The 22,733-nt window shown below is 42.4% G+C and overlaps 1 protein-coding gene across 2 annotated transcripts in view; it reads left to right on the top strand.

Moving 5' to 3' along the window:
* The first annotated feature begins 9,486 nt into the window (after positions 1–9,486).
* Acsm5 (acyl-CoA synthetase medium chain family member 5) overlaps positions 9,487–22,733 on the top strand; it is a 44,807-nt gene continuing 31,560 nt past the window's right edge. The window contains exons 1-5 of one of the 2 annotated variants that reach the window (XM_008843861.3): positions 9,487–9,594; positions 11,969–12,188; positions 15,868–16,078; positions 18,164–18,371; positions 20,519–20,662. In XM_008843861.3, coding sequence (XP_008842083.1) covers positions 11,988–12,188; positions 15,868–16,078; positions 18,164–18,371; positions 20,519–20,662 — 764 coding nt within the window. In that variant the 5' untranslated portion in view covers positions 9,487–9,594; positions 11,969–11,987. Of the gene's footprint in view, positions 9,595–9,753; positions 9,840–11,968; positions 12,189–15,867; positions 16,079–18,163; positions 18,372–20,518; positions 20,663–22,733 lie in introns of those variants that run through there. The other variant, XM_008843862.2, reaches the window with a different exon arrangement.

Here is a 22,733-nt window from a genome sequence, read left to right as displayed (position 1 = left end):
TTTTTTTTGAGACAGGGTCTCCTTGTAGCCCCAGCTGTCCTGGAATTCACTATGTAGACCAGGCTGCCCTCGAACTCACAAAGATCAGCCTGCCTCTGCCTCCCAAGTGCTGGGATTAAAGGTGTGCGCCACCATACCCAGCTGCTCTGATTTTTTTTTAAATTTCTTCTTGTCTGAGTTTAGGTTTCATTTGTTGTTGCTTTTCAAGTGCCTTGAGATGCAATGGTAAGTCATTTATTTAGGTTCTGTCTGATTTTTTAAAGTAGTCATTTAGAGTTATAAACTGCCCTCCAAGAACTGCTTTCAATATGTCCCAGAGGTTTTGTTGTGTTGTATTGTCCTTTTCATTTAGTTCCAGGAATACTTTTATTTCTTTCTTAATTTCTCCTTTGATGCATTCATCATTCAGGAGTGTGTTGTTTAATCTCCATGTGTTCATGCAGTTCCTAGGGTTTCTTCCAGTGTTCATTTTAACTTTATTGCATTGTGGTCTGATAGAATGCATGGAATCATTTCAATCTTTTTGTATTTGTTGAGGTTTATTTTGTGTCCCAGTATATGGTTGATTTTGGAGAAAGTTCCATGGGGCACTGGATAGAAAGTATATTCTTTTGTGCTTGGGCGGAATATTTGGTAGATGTCTGTTAGGCCCATTTGATGTATGGTATTGTTTAATTTAGATGTCTCTCTATTAACCTCTGTCCTATTGACTTATCTAATGGAGACAATGGGGTATTGAAGTCCCCTGGTATTAATGAGTTGAGATTATTGTGGGTCTTAGAGTCCTGTAGTACTGTTTTTATGAAGTTGGGTGCACCAGAGTTTGGTGAATATATGTTCATGATTGTAATATCTTCTTGGTCAGTTGTTCCTTTGATTGGAATGAAGTGGCCCTCTTTATCCCTTCTAATTAGTTTTAGTTTAAAGTCTATTTTATCAGATATTAGAATTGCAAAACCTGCTTTTCTTCTTAATACCATTTTCTTGGTATGCTTTTTTCTATCCTTTCACCTTAAGGTAGTGCCTGTCCTTGGAAGCGAGATGAGTTTCTTGCAGACAACAAAAAGATGGGTTTTGTTTCTTAATCCATTCAAGTAGTCTGTGTCTTTTGACTGAGGAGTTCAGTCCATTGATGTTTAAAGTTATTAATGAGATATGTGTACTGAATACTGTCATTTTTTTTTCTGTTCGCATTCTTGGTGTAGCTGTGCATTTTCATAGTCAGCTGTAATTCTGATGAGTTTTCCTTTATATGTGACTTGTTGGTTTTCTTTTGCAGCTTTTAGTATTCTCTCTTTGTTCTGTATGTTTAGTGTTTTTTCTATGATGTTCTGTGGAGAGTTTCTTTTCTGGTCCACTCTATTTGGTGTTCTATATGCTTCTTGTATTTGTATGGGCATGTCTTTCTTTAAGTTTGGGAAATTTTCTTCCACAATTCTGTTGAAGATCTGGTCCATGCCATTGTCTTGGGATTCTTCTCCTTCCTGTATGCCTATGATTCGCAAGTTTGGTCTTCTTATGGTATCACTCAATTCCTGCATATTCCATTCTTGTGATTTCTTAAATTTTTCATAAACTTTGCTTGAGTGGTCCAGTTCGTCCACTTTATCTTCCAGTCTTGATACTCTGTTTTCCATTTCATTCAGCCTATTGGTGAGACTTTCTCTTGTCATTTCTAATTGCCTTACTGGGAAATTATTTATTTTTATTTATTTCAGCCTGAGCATTCTTCAATATTTCTAACTCTTTTCTGAATTCATTCAGAAATTTATCCCTATCTTCTTTTAGTTCTTTGATTCCTTTGTGTGTCCTTTAAATTCACTGAATTCTTTTATCATGATAGTAATTGTTCTTTTGAGTTCCATGTCCTGTGTTATCTCTAGGGCATTCTCATTGTACCCCTCTAGAGGACTGATGGTACTTGATGGGGATATATTATTTTGATTTTTCATGTTATTACTTTTTCTCTGTGACTTTGACATGTGGATTTCTTTTGTAGATTTTGGTTCTTGTGTGGGACTCAAGCCTTCTTTTGTTGAGTTTAGGTATTCTTCTTTTTGTAAACTTTATATGCCTTTGTGGTTTGCTTGTTGGGAATGAAAATCTGGTTGGTCTAGGCTTCAGGTTCTCTCTTTTGGTTTTATATTGGAGTTGCCAAATTGCTTTTATCTTGCTGCTCAGGAGTTCCCACTGAGTCCCAAGTCGAATGAGGATCAGATGCTCTCAGGCTTTTTCCTAAGGTCTGGATCCCTCCAGGAAATATGCTGGCCTCAGGAATTTGAGGGCTGGGCTGGCCTGGGAGCAGGGCCCAGGAAAGATGCTGGCCCCCAGGGATGCAAAGGGAGGTGGGGTCGAGAAGAGGCCTGAGGATGAATGGGAGGAGCTGGCTTGGCCTTGGATGCAAAGGATCAGGAAACAGTGGGGATTCTGGGCTAAGAGGTCAGTCCACAGGTCTGGGCTATGAGTACAAGACATGGACCAGTACCCCTGCTAGGAGGAGAGGTGGGGTGGGGGAGCTGGAAGGATGAATGAGACTAGGAGAGTCAAGGCGCAATGGGCACAGCTAAACTTACCCAGGTATGCTGCTGGCTCCAGAAAGCTGTGGGGCTGGGCCTCCCAGAGATGCAAAGGGAGGTGGAGACTAGAGGGAGTAATTGGCTTGGTCTGGAGGCAAAGGATCAGGAAGCAGTAGAGAGTTTGGGCCAAGAGGTCAGTCCAGAGGTCTGGGGTACCAAGACAAGAAATGTGGCAGTCCCCCTGCTAGGAGGAGAGATGGGGTGGGGGAGCTGCCGGGGGGTAGGGTGAATGAATCTGGGGAAATCAGGGCCCATTGGGCACAGCAGCAAAACTTACCCAAGGTGCTGGCTCCAGGAAGCTGTTGTGCTGTCATTTCTTTTGAGGCTCTTGCAGTTCAAGAATCCCATGATCAAATGAAATCAATAAGGTCAGTGCAGATAAGGGAAGGGAAGAGCTTGTCTTTCTGGAATACTGCGTGGTGCTTGTGATTTAAATCTGTGTGTCAGCCAAAGGGCTGTTACTGCCCACCTGGCCTTAGTAGTTACTTAATGATCTACAATTTTCAAGGATCCACCAAGTAGATGTCACTCGACCCTGCTGGGTTTGGTGCAGTGTGATGACTTTTATATGAAACCTTTGTACTTACAAATAATGAACTCATTTGAATTTTTGTTTATTGGGGTATTAATTCTGAGACAAACAACTATCTAAAACTTGGCCAGGCTGGAGATGCCAAAGCATTAAAGGGTTAGTTTTCATTCTATAGAAAATTGCCACAAGGATCTTTTCTTAGTTATACAAGCATAAGTCCACCCAGAACCTTCTTAGACCTGACAATGGCAGTCAGCTCCTTCCCTACCACTTTAATATCCAGAATCCTTTGTCTGGAAAAAGGAGGCCAGATTTACAAAAGTGCCAAAGTGTCTTCTAGAAAGAAATTTTGAAATTTAAGCTTGTGAGGCCCTCTCTGAATGTATTTGCTTGAGAAACTAGAAGCTTGGGTTGGTGACCTTAATTTGGTTGAGAGACCTTAAGGAGAAAGTGCCGCTTACCAGATGGGCTGCGGAGATGACTGAGCATCTGAAGACAGCCAGGCCAAGGGGTTAGGATGGACACACTACCCCTTCATGAGGGAAGAGTGGTACCTAAGTCTCCTGCTAATCTAGGGAGACTGAGTATTAAACCTAGAAGACTTTCCAGAGCCCCAGATCTGCATCATGGAGATCAGACCATAGCATCTGGGGAAAGTTCACCATCAGCCACCACTGCTCCAACCTTGCTCAGTCATTCCTTCATTCACACCTCCATTTGTTCATTCATTTGTTTGTTCATCAAACATTTAAGTTGTGCCACATGCTGCCTACCCTTCTAAATACTTGAGAAATGGAAGCAAAGACAAGAATCTTTGTGCTCTGCTGGGAAAAATATTATGACACATGGAAGAAGATGCCAGTAAGGGCTGTGGCATGAAAGCAGGGAGGGAAGATTAAGAATGATGGAGGAGTGGGACTGGTTAGAATTTTAACCAGGGTGATGGTAGAAGCTTCATTCAGGGAACCCTTGATGAAAGTAAGCAAATAAATGAACTATTTACATTTTACAGAAGTGGAGGAGAGGTAATCGCTCCCCCCAAAATCACCCCCTTCACCTCTTGTTCTTTCGCTTGAAAGCCCCCCTGAAGCCTAGGTTCAGCTTACCATCGTCTCTATGGGCCCTTCAACTCTGTACCCCAACTGGTTTATCCATAGCTCAGTGCCCCCAGTTACTCCTTCCCATGTGCTTGCCCATTGGTTACCTGGGTGTGGACCTGATTCTCTCTGTACCTGCTCTTGTGGCCAGCATCCTCTGTGGTTCCTTTTGGGCCCCCCTCACCTGGACACTGCTCAGTCTTAAAAATTCCAAGCCCAGATTCAATATCAGTCCCCAGTTCAGGGGAAGAATGACAATCATGGAAATCTTCATTAGTAAAAGATAGCTGGTGTGGAGGGGCATGCTCCCAGACAGCCAGTGTGGAGCACAGACTGCATTCTGTCAACCAGAATTCAGGCCACTGAGACCTTTCTGTGGCCTCTGCTTCTATTCTTTGCTTTCCTCAAACCCACCCGCCCAATTCCCAGTGGTCAGGGATGTCTATTTTAGATGTGAACTAGACCAAGTAGCTCCCCTTCCTAGAAAGGTTCCAGTGGTCTTCCAGCACATGCCATCCAAATGTTGTGCTGATCTATCAGGTCCACTGGCTCTGGTTCTTGTTCTTATGCCCTGTGACCTTGGTCCCCACCCCTTCATCTCAGGACTTTGCCTCAGTTTATAACTTGCTTATCCCCTCCTGGGACTCTTCTGACCATTCAGATCCCTGCTTAGAAGCCCGTGCTGAGCGCACTTACCCATGAGCACCAAGGGGCCATCCCAGCTCAGGCACCAGCTCTCAAGGGTCCTTCCCAAGTCTCCTGGACTCACCCACCTCTGCTTGCCACATTCTGCCAGCCACACCTGTTTGCATCATATTTCAGGAGTTTGTTTTGTTTTGCTTCATTTTGGTACTTTATGCTTTATTTTATTTTTTGGCAGGTCTTTGGTAGCCCTAGCCAATCTGAAACTCAATATGTAGACCAGGATGGCCTCAATCTTACAGAAATCTTCCTGCCTCTGCCTGCCAAGTGCTGGGGTCAAACACATGTACCTTGTCACCCGACTGTTTTAATTTCTTAACTTTCTTACTAAGATTTATTTATTTCTGTGCGGTGTATGAGTCGGCGAACTCACCTTTGGGTGCAGAGGCCAGAAGAAAGCATTGCATCCCTCAGAGTCAGAGCTGGAGTTAGAGGAATTTTGTAGGAAGCCTGGCTTGTTATATGGAGGTACCTGAATCTGAACTCTGGTTCTCGTGGTTGAAAAGTACCTGCTCTTAACTGCTGGGCCATCTCTCCAGCCCCTTAACTGTTTTGGGTAGACTTAGTTTTTAATTTTTTATTGTAAGTTCTTTGTTTCTTGAGAATTTCATACTGAGTACTACTGTACACCATTTTCACTCCTTCCTCTCCTCCTCCTGTTCTTCCCATGTCCCCCACTCCCTGTCAATTTTGTGACCTCTTAATGTTACACACACACACACACACACACACACACGCACACACACACAGATATACACACACGTATACACTGTGTCAATTTAGTTGTACTGATGGTATTTCAAACTAGTGCAACCATGATGGAAATCAGTGTGGAGAACACTCAAAAAACTAAAAGTGGATTAACCCAGCTGTACCTGTCTTTGGCATATACCCACTGGACTCGATATACTACTGCTCAGCCAAGTTCATTGCTACTCACGGTAGCTAAGATGTGGAACCAATCTAAAAGTCCTTCAACTGATGATAATGAAAATGTGGTATGCATACACAGTGGAGTTCTATTCAACTATAAAGAAAAATTAATTTCTTTTTAAAGATAAGCTTGGAACTCATGATCTTCATGCTTCAAACTCCCAAGTGCTGGTATTACAGATAATTTACCACCACACCTGACTTTCTCAACCTTTAAATATAATTGAATAACATCATTCATAGCTGCTTTCCTACCTCCTAGAACCGTGTTAGACCTGTTTTGGAACTCAGTGAATGTTTGATCAATGAATAAATGGCCCAATTTAATTCACACAATAACTTCCATGGTCTGTTTTAGCAGATTTTCAATCCAAAATTACACATTAAATTTTTCTGAAGGAGTTTTTTTTTTTTTTAATGCTAATGCTTGAGCCCAAACTTGGTAGGCTCTGATTTAGTAAGTCTGGGGTAGAGTTAGGCTGAGCATCATTCTTTGAAGCCATTACATCGAACCTAAAGTATCTTAAATTTATGACACACCAGAAGAAGAAAGTTCCCAAGAACAGGACCTGTCAGAGTGGACATAGCCACAACACTCATACCTTTGAGGTACTCAGTTCCTCTCTGGGCTGTCAGGCCAAAGTGGGCTGGGGCAGCCAGCTCTGTGGCACTGTGGGAGGGATATGTAGTCTGAAGGTAGGTTTTGAGCTTCCCCTTTGGATAAGAGTAAGACTTATCTGCCAGGGGCAGCGATGCTGTGTCTTCTTGGGTACACTGAGCCCACAGCTGCCTCCAGCAGCAAAGTTCTGAGTTCTGGGATTCCAAGGGACTGGGCGGGTCTGGGGAGGTTACTGGAAAATGGGCCATTGTTGAGTAAGCAGGGCCCTGCTTAGCAGTCCCTGCTGAGCACACTCGCCCATGGATACCAAGGACCAGAGTTCACTTAGGACCAGAAAGCAAAACTGATCGTGGAGTGCTGGGTGTTCTATGGACTAGAATTTTAGTCTCAGCACTGCCCTAGTCAGTGTGACCTTATGCATGCGATTTACTCTTTCTAAGGCTGTTTTCTGTAGTGTTCTATGGCATGCAATTCATTGATTACAGTAAGGGTTAAGCAAACATACATGCAAAATGAGCAGCTGCGTGTCTGGAAGGCAGTCAACACGCTCTCCCTTTTCCACCGTCAATCCCTTAGCCTTCCTTTTTCATTCCCTTCCCTTCTCTCCCTTCCTTCCCTTCTTCTACAGTGTTTGAGATCAAACGCAGGGCTTTTCACATATTAAGAAAGGACTATCACGCTACACAGTCTCAGCCTCCTCAGCACCCTTCCTTTATTCTACTTCAGCAGCTTCACCCTCTGCACGTACAACCAACAGTCACGCTGTAGCCGCAGAGCCTTTTCACCTGCAGTTTCTTCTGCCAGGAAACTCTTCACCCAGTGATTCTCAAGATTTATCCTCTTGGCTCATTCGAGTCTTGGCTGAAATGTTACTTTCCCATGGCCTTTTCCCCACCACTTGTTTCAAATGATGACAGCCTCATCTTCATCTCAGGCACTAATCGCCTTATAAATCACATATCTTTTCCTTTGCCTAGCATATAATAGGTATCCAATAGTACTTTTTTTGGATAATAAAGGCTGTTCATATTACTAGTATGTCATTATTATGGTCGGAGTTTTCGGCCTTCAGCTCTTCACTACCCCGTCTCTTATACTGATATCGAGGGCCGGAGAGATGGCTCAGGAATTAAGAGCACTCGCTGCTCTTGTAAAGCCCCTGGGTTCGGTTCCCAGCACGCACACGGTGGCTAACAACCATCTATAACTCTAGTTCCAGGGGATCCAACATCCTCTTCTGGCCTCCACAGGCATTGCATGACACGGGTGCACTTACATCCATGCAGGCAAACACTCATACACATAAAGTAAAAATAAATTGATAAATAAATATACCAATGGAAAGGGGGACACTGAGATCATATTGCTTGAAGAATAGCTCACTGCGCCACATAAAAAACCATATCTCTAGAAATGAATGGAAATTCAGAGATGAGTATATTGCCTAGGACCTAATAAAGGGCCCTGTGACCAAGTTTGATGGGGAGGAAGAGAAGTTGACCTTGTGGCAATGCACCAGGCTGACCTGGCTAGGAAATGAGACAGAGCCACAGGGGAACATGGCACAGTGACTGATAACATCCCATGTGAGGTCATTAGCATCTCTATGGGAATCCTTCATCCATTAGCACTTTGGTCCATTCCTAGTGTGAAGGAAGATGCTCTGAAAACTAAATGAACCTGAGATTCCGTGTATCTGAGATCCCATAACCAGGTTAGATTTATTCTGGAAACAAAATAAAAAAAACAGGCATCCTTTAGTATTTAGTCAGAAATTAGTTCATACCTGTTATTCATTGGAAGTCCCAGCACAATATTGAGCTGAGAAAAAAAAATGTTGAACAAATATTGGTCTTTACTATTCATGGACTCAACAAATGGTGATGGATGTCTCCCAACATGCCTGGCACTGTTCTGAATGTAGAGGTACAGGAGTTCAGAGAACCCTAAATCTACACCCTCATGGAGTTCATGTTCTGTGTGTGTTTCGGGGGCGGGGGGCGGCAGATGAACAGTGAATGAAAGAAAAATATGCAGTGTCAAAAAGTGATGTTTCCTAAGGAAGGAAAAGCAAGAAATGGTGGCCCGAGGTGGGGGAAGGAGAGGTGAAGGGAGACGGTCCATGTCTTAGGAAGGTTTCTGCGGCATATCAAGTGACACCTTGACAAATAAGACAGCAAGCCGTGTAGAAGAGGCTGGGATAGGAAGACCAGCAAGGCCTAGGCAAGAGGCAGTGCTGTGCTGGAGCTGGCTTACAGAGGAAAGGCAGGGCTACAAGCTAACCTGTGGGAGTGTCACAAGCAGTTTCAAACCAGAGGAGCTTGAAGCCCCTCCCACAATAGCTACAGTGTGACCCCTGCAAATGATACAGATCAGAACATCTTTTGCTGTTATCAGATAAAACAGCAGCTCACTATGTACCAGGAGAACAAACAAGATTAAGTGGGTATAAGAGAATGAGCTAGAAGGTGAGAGAAGATGGCAGGAGTCTGCTGGACTACTGTCACAACCCTGGCTTTGACCCTTGGGGAAATACAGAGCAGAAAGAGGCTTCTCATCTATTTTTCAGCAGCTTTATTTAGACACTGTACTTTCATTCTTCTTTTTAGTAAATGTATGCAGTTTTGCTGTGATGACCCCCGTCCAAGTGTAGAACCATTTCATTAACTCAGAGGATCACCTTTTATCTTTGTACACTAGAGGATTTTGAGTAGAAAGCAGACAAAGCTCTAATATTATCTAATATTGCCCTTTCCGTTAAAGCAGAATAAAGCTCTCATTCTCTTTTCAAGTTATTGACCAGAACTCGAGGGAACACATGTACCAGTTCTAGGGAGCCTGGCACCTGGCCTGGGTTTCATCTTGCAGGCATTGTGTGCCTAGGAAACCTTGGCAGGGAGCCACTCTCACTGGCTCAGAATGTACTGGCTCTTTGAAAGTTGGAGCCCCGTGTCCCCATTTGGCTTCTGGCCCTGCCTTCTCCCGGCTGTGTTTAAGGCCAAAGTTCCCTGTGGGAGGCTGAATCCGCATCTTGTCTTTAACCCGTGTTCTGTGGAAACACTGTCACAAGCTTTCAGGTCTGCCCCTCTGAAGAAGAACACAGATGCATTTTGTGTGTCTCAGATTTTAAACAAGGTAACTGGGCAAGAAATCCATCATTGGCAGTTGTCACATGAGGTCTTTGGTGATTAAATCAATGATGGGTGGGCGTGGCGTGAAGTAGCCTTAGGAAAGTGTGGAAAGAGACTGGAGAGCCTATCAGCTGTTGAGGAGCAGTGGGAGGCCCAGGAAAAGCTTTGGGGCAGAATATAGGAGATGGGGGCAGGGACCGCTGCCGTCTGGTGGCCACAAGGGAGGCTGAACCTAGACTTTTCTACCAGGTGAGACTTGGAAGTTACTTTCCTCCTCTAAGCCTCCCTGTCTTTATTTGCATAGTGGGGAAATGGCATTTGCAACACAGAGTTGTCTTGTGGCTTTAATTAAATGTTTTTATAAATTTTAATTTAGTCTGTTAGCAGATGGTATTATATAATAATGGGTTTCATTATGATATCTTCATACAAGTACATAATACATTTTCATCATAGCCAACCCTCCATTACCTACTTTTGCCCCCTCTCATTCCTACTGATCCCCTTACTTCCTGTTCCAAACTAATCCCCCTTCTACTCTCTGTGGAGTTTTTTGTTTAGTTGTATTTTGTTTTTGTGACCCAATAATTTTTTAAAACTATTTTCTTTATTATTTTTATTTTATGTGTATGAATGTATTTCCTGCATATGTGTAAGTGCACCCGTGTCATGCAATGCCCGCAAAAGTCAGAAGAAGGCATCAGATTCTCCTGGAACTGGAGTTATAGATGGTTGTTAGCTACCATGTGGGTGCTGGGAATCGAACCCAGGTCCTCTGCAAGAGCAGTCAGTGCTCTTACCTGCTGAGCCAAGTCTCTAGCCCAGTGACCCAAAATTTTAATTAGAATTGCTTGCAGGAATGTGGATCAAGGATTAGTTACAGTAGCATTGGCAGTTTACCATTCTGAAGTACTATTTCTAAAGCTCTTTGAACATGCTCGGTGTGCAGTAAGCCTTCAGTGGATGTTGGGATGGGTTATTCCTGTTACTGGAATACATTATCATTGCTTTAGCATCATCCTATTCTGTTATTACCAAGGGAGACTTGGCAGAAGGAAGTAAAGCTGGGAACAAGCCTAGGCCAAGGTTTCTTAAACTCAAATGTGGACAAGATGTTACAGAGTCTCATTCTACAGGTGGGGCCTGGATTTCTGCCCTCGTCACAGCTCTCAGATACCGCTACTGGTTCTAAGCCTAGATCCTGAGCAGCAAGGCATTGATACAACCTTGTGCTGTACAATGCCACTACCCACCTCAGGCTCCTGAGCGCTTGAAATGCAGCCACTCTGAACTGAGTTGTGCTCAAGTATGAAGTGCACATTGTATTTGCAGACTGGTACAAAAATGTAAACTATCTCTAATGATATCCTCATATGGATTCTGTGTTGTAATGGTAATGTTGTTCGCATACCTGGTTAATTAATATATACTCTTATGTCCTATATTTCCTTTTACTTCCCTCTGTGAAAGTTTTAGAAAGCTGTAAGTTGCATGTGTGAGTCATGTTTTGTTTCTCCTGGACAATCCTGTATAGAATTCTCCAGCTCTGTCAGAATGGGCCAAAGAATGTTTGAATGTTCCCAGTGCAAAGAATTGATAACTCCCTGAGGTGATGATGTGCCAGTTACTCTGACCTGATCATCACACATTGCATAAATGGACTGAAGTATCACAATATGTGATAATTACGTATCAATTAAAACATTAAGAAGTATGATAGAGGTCTGGGGAGACAGCTCATTCACTAAAATGCTTACCCTGGAAACATGAGGACCTAAGTTCAGTTCCCAAAACCCACATAAAAAAATCTGAGCATGGGGTGTACACCTGGAATTCCAGCACTTGGGAGATGGAGACAAAAGGATTCTTGGGGCTCACTGGCAGCCAGTACAGCCTAACTAGAGATTTACAGGCAATTGAAATACACTGTCTCAAAAACAAAAGATGGACAGTGCCTAAGGACATTCATAGTTGTCCCATGGCCTCCACATATACATAAACACACATGCATATATACCTGCACACACATGTGCACCTGAACACACATACAAATATGCATACATGTGCACAAACCAAAATGTATGTTAAAGTACTTTCAATACACAACAAAATAAATGCTATTGAGGTATTCCCTTTGAAGAACTGAGCTTTGAGAAGTGGTCTCTACAACAAGGACCCCAGGTACACGGAGTCCCATAGGCAGTGAGATGTGGGAGAGGTGACTTCAGGTCCAGAGAAGAGGCATGATCACAGCCCAATGGCACCAGAGGCCATCATGTGTTCCACAAGGGGCTACAGTTCTCCTTGGGGCTGGTTACAGACTCCCCCTCAATTCAAACCCCAATATTCAAGACTACATCTCTCTTCTTTGGTGACAGGCCGGGGCTGACAAACAGCATGAGGTTGTGGCTGAGAGGCCTGGTCCTCCAGGCTCTGAAGAGCTCCCAGGCATTCTACGGGACTTATGGGCAGTCAACATCTCCACCTGTCCCTAAGGTTATGGCCACCTGGGAAGCCATCAGCCTGGGAAAACAGTCAGTGCCTGAGTACTTCAACTTTGCCCATGACATGTTGGACTTGTGGAGTCAGCTGGAAAAGGTGAGGCCCGCCCTGCCCTGGTGTCCCTGTTGGGCATCTGAAATCCCTCAGCCACTGTAACTAGATGGAAGACTGTAAGAAGGGCTGCATTTGAACATTTTACTCTGGGAATCTAGCAAGTCTTGAAATTTAAACTGATAGCACTAAAGCTTTGGGAGGAAGTTTTTAGGACTTCCTAAAGTACTCTGACTCAGACATATCTTGCACAATCCCCTATTCCTGAGCCCAAATCATACTACAAGATCACTGTGTCCCCTTGGTTCCACACTATTGATCTAATAAGTGGAGGAGGAAAGCAGCTTTGTTTTGAAGCTATTCAGTCTTCCACATTTCTCTTCCTTTCCTCTGAATAAGAGGCATAGGAATTCAGGTTCAAAGCTTTTTCACACAGACTTTTTTAAAAAATGCTTGTTTCATTGTATCTGCATATGTACCCTTCATATTTCCCTTATATGAGTCTGTTAAATCTCTCTCTGTCTCTGTTTCTCTGCCTCTGTCTCTCTCTGTCTCTGTCTCTCTGTATATATGCATTATATTTACATTACATGATGCTAATGCTTTATTAGTAAGAGAATATAAAATTTTATTGCAAAGAAATGTTAGCTTTAATTTTGTTTGTTTGTTTGTTGAGACAGTCTTATTTAAAAAAAAAACAAAAACAACCTGGCCTGGAATTATGTAGCCCAGGCTAGTCTTCAACACATGACAATCCTCCTGCTTTAGCCTGCCAAGTGCTGGGATTATAGGCATGATCCACTATGCCTGTCTTATCTGTGTTACTTTTGATAGACCTTTGTTAAAGGAAAAAAATAAGGCTGAATCTACTGCTACAAGATATAGGAATATGCCAAGGACTAGGGTAAACTGGTAAAGACTCTGAGGATGAATGAGAGGTGAAAGCAGCCCTTGAAGTCACCCAGGCACGGTTCAGCCACATACTTGAAGTGTAAACTAAGACGTGTTCCCTGAGATTTCTGGATCTTAGTATTCTCATCTGTAAATAGGAGTCAAGAAATCTCCTACTCAGACTTGTGGGCATTAAATGAAAAGTGTGTGTGATACATACCCAAAATGCTCCATTCTTAACTGTCTGCAGAATGTAAGGTCTTTTGCCATACTAGAAGAATTTTCTTTTCCCTCCCTCCCTCCCTCCCTTCCTTCCTTCTTTTCATTTTCTTTTCTGGGACCTTGAACAGGTTAGGCAAATGCTTCACCACTTTGCTATGTCCCCAGCTCTTGTTTGGGTTTTTCTTGGGGGTGGTGGTGTTCTTTTGTTTGTTTGAGACAGGATTTTGCTATGCAGCCCAGGCTGATCTTGAACTCATAATTCTTCTGCTTAACCTCCCAAGTGCTAGGATTACAGGTGTATTCTAGTATGCTTTCTGTTGCTGTGATAGAACACCAACCAAAACCAACTTGAAGAACAAAAGGGTTTATTTCATCTTACAGGTTAAAGCCTGCCATCCATGGAAGCCGAAACAGGGATCTAGGGGCAGGAACTAAAGCAAAGACCATGGAGGAACAGTACTTACTGGCTTGCTCCTACTGGTTTGCTAAGCTTGCTTTTTGCATAGCCTAGGCCCACCTGCTTAGGGATGGCACTGCCCGTAGTGACTGAGTCCTCCTACATCAATTAGCAATCAAGAAAAGGCCCACAGACATACCTATAGGCCAGTCCGATGGAGGAAAATTCTCAATTGAGAGTCCCTCTTCCCAAATGACTATTTTGTGTCAAGTTGACAAAATTCATCAGCAAGAGGTAGTTGACACACATCTGGCCTTCAGGGCATTCTTAGAGGACTTCTCCCAATGATAAAAATGAAAGTGCAGGAGTAAGTCAGTAAAAATGGTGAGATAAGGGTTTTCAAAAGTTCTCTGCTTGATGAAAGCAACAATCAAAAGACAAGAGCAACCCCAAAAAAAAAAAAAAAGGAAATCCGCTTTTTCAGAACTCTGTCAACTAACCAGAGGACTTGAACAGATCAGGGAATGCTTCTTAAAGCAATCACTGAACCTCAGTCAGAAGAACAGGCCAAGAGGCATTTTAAACTTCCTGGCCCTGACCCATCTCTCCAGTTTCCCAGTGGCATTGAAAAACAGCACTCTTCATCCCCAAGGGAGCCTGGAAGCCCAGGAAAGAGCAGAATGGAGCTGGAGATTTTTCAAAGCTTCATTTTCACAGACTTACCATTATTTGGTGTTTCTTTAGAAGACTCCTTTTGCAAGGCTGTCTGTATTGACCAAGCTAAGGTCTTAATGAGTAAGAAAAATCTATTCACAGGGAACCATTTGTCAAAAACAGCTGTAGACAAACATTTTAACTTTATGATTGCATGAAGTGAAGTGGAGAATATAGCTGTGGAAAACGAACCAGAGTAACCAAAGGCTATGAGAAAGGAAAACTAAGGAATGAGGTCTGTGTAAGGGCTTTGAAAATCTCCAACATATTCCTGAACTTCTAAAAAGAAGCATGAACAATTATAACTGTGTGCATCCCAGGGTCTTGTACACACTTGGGAAAGACTTGAAAAGACACTGAGTTCTCACTTCTGGATAACCTTGAGGATCCGATCAAGCAAAAAGTCAAGACTAAAGCAGAGCTGGTCATTTGTGCAATATTTCTTTTTGAGATAATGAAAATATTTTGGAATTAGATAGTGGTAAAAGTTACTGAGGGATTGAAAAGAAATTTACCTCATAGGCTTGAGTATTTGGACACTCGGTTTCCAGTCGAGGGTGTTGTTTGGGGACGTTATGGAACTCTCAGGATGTGGAGGCTTACTGGAGGAAGTATGTCACTAGGGGAGGGCTTTGAGAGTTGATAGCCACTTACCAGTTCCAGTTTGCTCACTCTGTCTCCCATGTGTGGTTTCTGTGATTTCCTAGTCTCTTGCTCCTGCCGCCAACCATAGCCGCACGCCAGCACATCCACACTCTCTATTATGAACATTTAGTCCTCTGGACCCTGAAGCCAGAATAAACTCTTGTTTAAGCTGACTTTGATCATGATATATTACCACAGCAACCAAAAGCTAATACAGTTACACAATCTTGTGGGGTATACTAAAATCCAATGAAGTGTGCACTTTTATGTGGTGATTTTTAGAATATGTGAATAATGATTCACTTAAAGAGAGAGAACACTGCATAGTGTAAATTATGTGCTTTCTTTTACATTAAAAAGTTGATATGGAAAATATGTACTACATTTGCCTAATTGAACACTGGAAGAATAGGAAGTAACAAATAAAATTGACTACTGAAACACAAGGAAGGATCAAGTGTTTTCAGTGTACATCTCTCCTTGCCATCTTAATTTTTGTATTTCGTTTGTTTGTTTGTTTTTTGAGAGAGGGTCTCATGTTGTCAGCACTGGGCTCAAACTCACTATGTAGTCATGGATAACCTTGAACTCCTGATCTTCTGGTCTCTATCTCCCAAGTCCTAGGGTTTACAGGCATGTTCTGCAACACCTGGTTTATTTAGCGGTGTTGTGAATTAAACCCAGAACTCTGTGTGTGCTAAGCATGTCCTCTACCAACTGGGTCACAGCCTCAGTCTACCATTTTGATTTTTTAACTCTCTGAATGTATAACTATTGTTAAAAAAAAAAAAAACTAAGCAAACAAAAAACTCGACAAATGGCTCCTATATTTTTCGGACTACACCCATTGTCCAGGCTGGGCATCGGCCCCCAAATCCTGCATTCTGGTGGGTGAATGGCACAGGAGCAGAAGTCAAGTGGACCTTTGAGGAGCTGGGGAAGCAGTCCAGGAAGGCAGCCAATGTCTTAGAGGGAGTGTGCGGTCTGCAACCTGGGGACAGAATGATGCTGGTACTCCCACGACTCCCAGAGTGGTGGCTGATCATTGTGGCTTGTATGAGAACAGGTCAGTGAGCAGGGTTGAGGTTTCTGGGTAGGGGTGGTACTGTCTGCCAGAGCTTTGCATTTTACACAAGGTTTGAAAAATGGAACAAAGTGAACCCCATGCACAACAGTCACAAACTTGATTGCATGCAGCTGCCAGACAACAATATGGTAATTAAAAGTAGACTACATCATGAGGTCCAAAGTGGAAGGAGTTCCTACATTTTTCTTGAGTACCTACTATGTGCTAGTTAAGAGATTTTTCATGATTCAAACTTCCCTTTGGAGTGGTATTTATTTTTGCTTCAAATATCTCCATGCTGTCCTGCTCTACAGGATCTTTGATACACAAATAAAATAACTCACAAGCACGTTTCCTGTTACCATGTGAGGTAGAACCCTGTTCACCATTTTAATTTTTTGATTTATTTTTATTTTATGTGTATGAGTATTTTGCCTGCGTGTATGTATGTAAGTGAACCATGTATGTCCTACAATGCCTGCAGAGGCCAGAAGAGGTTGTTGGATCTCCTGGAACTGATTTTACAGACGATTGTTAGTTGTCTTGTGGGGGCTGAGAACCAAACTTGGGTCCTTTGCAAGAGCAGCCACTGTTCCTAACCCCTGAGTCATCTCTCTGGCCCCCTCTCCAACATTTTATAAGATGCCAAAGCTGATGTCATTACAGCCTTACATCTGCTCGTTTTCCTCAAATGTACTTATCAGGTGATAGCGACACTTGAGGCTATCTACCTTCTTCCTGGGCCTCAGCCTGAACTCAGTCCCTAAAGCATGACTAACAAAAGACTTTCACTGGATACAGTAAAAGCCGAGAAGCAGAATGAAGACTACACCAGGGCTGGAGCGATAGTTCATCAGTAAAATGTTTACCTTATGAGCACAAGGACCTTAATTTGATACTCAGAACTCATGAAAAAAAAATCCAAGTGTAATGGTACAAGCTTATAAACTCAGCCACTCATGAAAAAAAAATCCAAGTGTAATGGTACAAGCTTATAAACTCAGCCCTGGAGAGGAAGAGACAGTGGATTCCTGGGGTACAATGACTAGCCACCTGGGCCTGCTTGGTAAGTTGCAGGCCAGCGAGAGAGCCTGTCTCTAAAACAAGGTGGACAGGAAGATGCCCAAGGTCTTCCTCTGACCTCTTCCACACATACACACGTGCACACAGATGTACAAGCATCCACTCCCCCCAATATGACCACACCCACATGAATACACACACACACACACACACACACACACACACACACAAAGCACAATATTTGAAATCATGCAACCTGGAAGACAGGGCAAAGAGCTTGACTCTCCTGCTGTACTGAGCTGGCCCCTCCCTCTGCCTACTGACCTCACTGACTAGATGTGACACATGACTGATTCCTTTAGAAACCACTGCTTCTCATTTGTGAAATAATTATGTTGGACTTATTGAAATACTGAAAATCCACATTCTGAAATATTTGGAAGCTTTCAAATGTCAGAGAGAAATTTGCTCCTGAGTTCTGCCTCCTTATTGTTCCTTGGGAAGAAGTAGAATCAGCCACCCTTAGAATAGCTTTGGTTGAAACAATATGGGGGAGTCCTAGTCCCTAGCATGCTATACCTCTATTATCAACAAGTGACCCTCACCCAACACATGAATTTATTGCTCCATTTTGTTTATTTGAAAGTCATGAAAAACAATTGAACTAGGGAATTTATATGTCATTATGAAATAATGAGATCAGGATTATTGACTCTTAGGTTCACCAGAGCTCAGTTCCATAGTTCCAGTTTTAGACATTAGCTCTGTGCTCACAGAACAAGGCCTTAGATAAAGCATAAACATCTCGACTTAGAGCTTTTAAAAAGTTACAGAATGTTTGCCATAATAGCATGCATTTCCCAGGATTGTGGGAATCAAATGAAATTATACTGTGAAGTTCTTACCCCAGGTTCCCTACATGTCTTTTGGACTTCACTGTTGCTGTTATTGTTTCCTCTTCCAGCTCAGGTACTCCAGCTTTCTCTAACCTCTCCCTTCTCTGGGTTACATTAGGATCTTCCACCACTACTAAGTCAACCTCCCCTCTCTGTATGAACCCAGGTGTGGTCATGATCCCGGGTATCTCCCAGCTGACAGAGAAGGACCTCAAGTACCGGCTGCAGGCTTCCAGGGCCAAATCCATTGTCACCAATGACTCCCTAGCTCCGCATGTGGATGCCATTAGTGCTGACTGCCCCTCCCTCCAGACCAAGCTGCTGGTGTCAGACAGCAAATGTCCAGGCTGGATGAATTTCCGGGAACTCTTGCAGTAAGTTGGGGCTTTCAGGAGACTAAGCAATACCATGAGCTTTGAGTATTTCCCTTTTCAGCCGTAGGACCGCCCATGAGGAGACCGAGTCAGAGAGCTGCTCATTTTGAAAGCCAGGCTGCCCAGAGACATAAACCTTGTGACCATCTTAATGTTCAATGTCATTCAGTCAAGCTGCTGGATGTGTCACTGTGCCCTGTTTTCCCTGTAATGAAAGCAGGAATTACTGGAGCTCTTAGCCACAGTATATGAGCTAAACTTTATGATGCATTTAGTTCACAGCAAGTAGTCAATAATTAAATCAAGTGCTCACTGTATGTCAGGCACTGTGCTAGATAAGCATTCACCTACATTCATTCATGTAGGAAGGAATTAATGGGTATCTGTTTTGTGAATGACATTGTATTCAATCTGTTTTGTGAATGACATTGTATTTGGTGCTCAGAACACTATAGTGAATAAGACATCATATGTTAATACTTGAAAGGAGTCCTACCAAGTGTAATTTAATTTTTAAAGGTGAGGAAACAGGCATGAAAATGTGATGTGACTCACCCAAAATTGCCAAAAAGTAATAAAGTCAGACTTAGGATGAAGTCAAAACCGCCTTTGCCTTGTAACCAGGATGTAGCAGGCACCCATCTGGGATTACCTAAGATTCTTGTCCTGATCAGAGAGTAGAACTTGCCTGTTGTGGTGGCTCATATCTTTAATCCTAGCACTCAGGAGTGTGAGGCAGAAGGATGGTGCGTTTGGGGCTGGCCTGGGCTACATAAATTGATGTGTCACAAAACACAATCAATAACAACAAAAATCCAAAACAAGCTCCTCTGAGTCCTGAACTTTTGAGTCATACGTGTCCATTTCAATGGCCAGATGCACTTGATTATTTTAAATATAGATTCCACAGTCTAGCATCCAACCTATTTAGCCAGAAATATCTGAGAAAGGGCCCTGGAAATCTGAATTGCTAATAATCAGCCCATGTCATTTTGGTGAGCTGGCAAATTGGCCTAGAGTCATCCATTTTAATTTCAGTTGTCATTAAAAATTCCTGAGAATCTTTTTTAAAAAATCATGTTTTTCCAGGCATGGTGGCACACACCTTAAATCCCTGCACTCCAGAGGCAGAGGCAGAGGCAGAGGCAGGTAGATCTCTGTGTGTTTGAGGCTAGCCAGGTCTATATAGCAAGTTCCAGGGCTATGTAGTGATACCTTGTTTCAAAAGAATAAAATAAAGCAAAACAAAATGAAAACAATCAAGGTTGTAATTTTACTTGGTCCAAGGAGGAACGCAGGTAATAGACGCTTTTAAAAACTAACTGAGGAATCCCAAGACACAGCCAGGCTTGAGAATTATGGGCTAGCTGGTCTTCAAATCACAGAACTTTTGGAATCTCCCAATCTCAAGCCCCAAGATTTTGAGAACACCTTCAAAAAGCAGCTTAAAATTATTAAGAATTGAGATGGAGATAGGGCTATTCCTAAATGTCCAGAATTATGCACATAAAAATATATATGTTCCACCAGAAAACCTTCAAATCCCAGTCAAAAGATGTAGAGATCTTTGTGGGGTGTGTGTGTGTGTGTGTGTGTGTGTGTGTGTGTGTGTACGCGCACGCGCACGTGCACTTGTTCATGTAGGAGTGCACATGTGTGTGTGCACACATGTGCAGGCTGAAGGTAGACACCAGGGAGCTTTGTCTACTGCTCTTCACTACTTTATTTTCGAGGCAGGTTTTTCACTGGACCCAGAGCTCACTAGTTAGATAGAATGGCTGTCTGACAAGCTCCAGGGTCCTTCCTGTCTCTTCCTCCCCAGCCCTGAAATTACAGACACAAGTAGCTTTTACGTGGGTGCCGGGGATCTAAACTCGGGTCCTCATCCCTACCTTTACTGAATGAGCTATCTCCTCAGCCTATAGAGATATTTTTAGTGAGACATTTAGGCATTTTGAGCCTCAATTTCCTTGCAAATGGGTGGTAGAGATGGACCTATCCTCTAAGGTGTCTGTAGATAATGCAACCCTCCATACAACACCTCAAATGTGATATGTTGAAATGGTAGTCCTATCTGCTATAAAATTGTAATATTATCCATTAATTCTCCTATTAGCAGTATCATATAGCATGTTTGCATTTTCCAGAGAGGCATCCTCACAACACAGTTGTGTAAGAACCAAGAATCAAGATCCGATGGCTATCTACTTCACCAGTGGAACCACAGGGGCGCCCAAGATGGCTGAGCACTCCCAGAGCAGCTATGGATTGGGTTTCATGGCCAGTGGAAGGTATTATGACATCTTGTTTATAAAGTCTAAGAACAGAGTGGGTGAATGAGCAATGGGGAGAGAGCAAAGGAGAAAGAGATGGAAATGGAGGTCAGAAAGCAGCCAGAAGGTAAGTCAGGCTGCCCCCGACTCTTTTCCTCTCTCACGTCCCCTGTACCTTTTGCCCATCCTCCGTCCTTCCTCATCACCTATTCCTACACTCTCTTGGTCTGCTTTCTAGATTTTAGGTTTTACCCATATTTACAGATATCCACATATATACATTACAGGCTAGGATCCACACATAAGAGAAAATATGAAGTTTTGTCTTTTGAGGTTGGGTCACTTCACTTAATATTATAGTTTCCAAATCCTTTCATTTCCTTGTCATATGACCCAGCTGTACCACACCTGGATATATACTCAAAAGACTCCATATCCTACCACATAGGTACTTGCACATCCATGTTTATTGCTGCTCTATTCACAGTAGCCAAGAAACGGAACCAGTCTAGACGCCCATCGACAGATGAATGGGAGAATAAAAATACGGCAACATATACACAATGGGATTTTATCCAGCTGTAGAGAAAAATGAAATCTTTAGGAAAATTTCCTTACATTATATGGCTCAAAAGTGTTCCATTCTATGTATACGTCATGGTTGTTAAATCCACTCAACTGTTCGTAAATGCATGACTTGCTTCCATATTGTGTCTGCAGCCCCCACGGTTAACTCTTTGGGTGTCTGCTAGAAGCAGAACTGCTCAATCACATTGCAATTCATTCTCTGTTAAGGGGTTTTTGTTTGTTTGTTTGTTTGTTTAAGAAATATTGGGTATTTTGAGCAGAGGTGTGACATGATCCAATTTGGTTTTTTTTTTTTCAAAGAATCACCAGGCTATTGGGCTGATAATAAATGGTAAGGGGCAAGAGATGAAGCAGAGAACAGAAAAGAGGTCAGTGCATTAAGGCAAAAACAGGACTTTTCTTGTGGAGTAGAAGTGACAAGAGGGAAGCGATTCTAAATAATTTTAAACTTAGACCTAATGAGATTTTTCTGACAATTCAGTATGGCGAGAGAAGTCAAGGATAGCTCTTTTCTCTGTTTTGAATAACTTTAAAATTTATTAAATAAAAACTGCATGAACACAACTGAAAGATTTATAATAAACAGAAAAGTTAAATATAAACTATCAAATGTAAAATATGTCACTGTATAATTTGCAACATCAAAACTAAATATTATATACCCATTTGGGGAATGGGGACTAGGAGATGGTCAGGGGAATATTACTCTTACTGAGTAAAAAAATTTCAGTTTAATATACACAAAAAACTAAGAAAAAATAATTAAAAAATTAAACACCTTCAAATTGAGTAATATTTTTTGAATAAAGAGTTCAGTACAGGCCATGTAGGGTAAAATTTATATTAAAAAATCTGCGATTAAAAATGGTCATTTAAAATGACAGTTTCTTCAACTTATTTCCAAAAATAAAAGAGATCTCCTTAATTTAAAAATTAAAACGGTGTATTCAAATGCCTGTAACACCTATGTAACACTCTTGGACAGGCTCTATTTATTGCTGCTTCGTGGCCATAGTTCCATAATACTGTGGAATTCACGTAGAGTCCAACGTTTCTGAAGCATGTCCTGTTTGATTCTCAGCAGGAACTGGCAGTTTGTTTACCATTTCTTTCAGAAATAAACAGGTCAAGAAAGTAATGTAGAGTTAAAGATGAAAAAGCATTGGCAAATAGCCACTTCAGTATAGTTAGCTAAAAACTGGGAACACACACAGCACAAATGAAGATTGAATAAATCCAGCTGACCCTACATTCACAAAGAAATCTCTTTAAAACATATTTGTGAGCAAATGATGTGGGTTGAACAGTTTCCAAACTTGCATTAGGTACAGATGGTGGTACCTGCAGCTCTCCCTTACTCTAAGTTCATACCACATAGACAGGAGTGGGGCTTCTCCCACTTCCTACAGATCAGAACCTGTTTCAAGTCTCTCCACACCCTGCCTGAGGTATGTAGAAAGATCATGAACGTGCAGAGCAGCCTCAGCAGTGGGGGCGGGCG

The sequence above is a fragment of the Nannospalax galili genome, unplaced genomic scaffold (assembly GCF_000622305.1).
Source record: "Nannospalax galili isolate Female #2095 unplaced genomic scaffold, S.galili_v1.0 scaffold381, whole genome shotgun sequence".
NCBI lineage: Eukaryota > Metazoa > Chordata > Mammalia > Rodentia > Spalacidae > Nannospalax > Nannospalax galili.
Note: the sequence above shows the minus strand (reverse complement) of the source record. Positions and strands in the feature narration are given on the sequence as shown.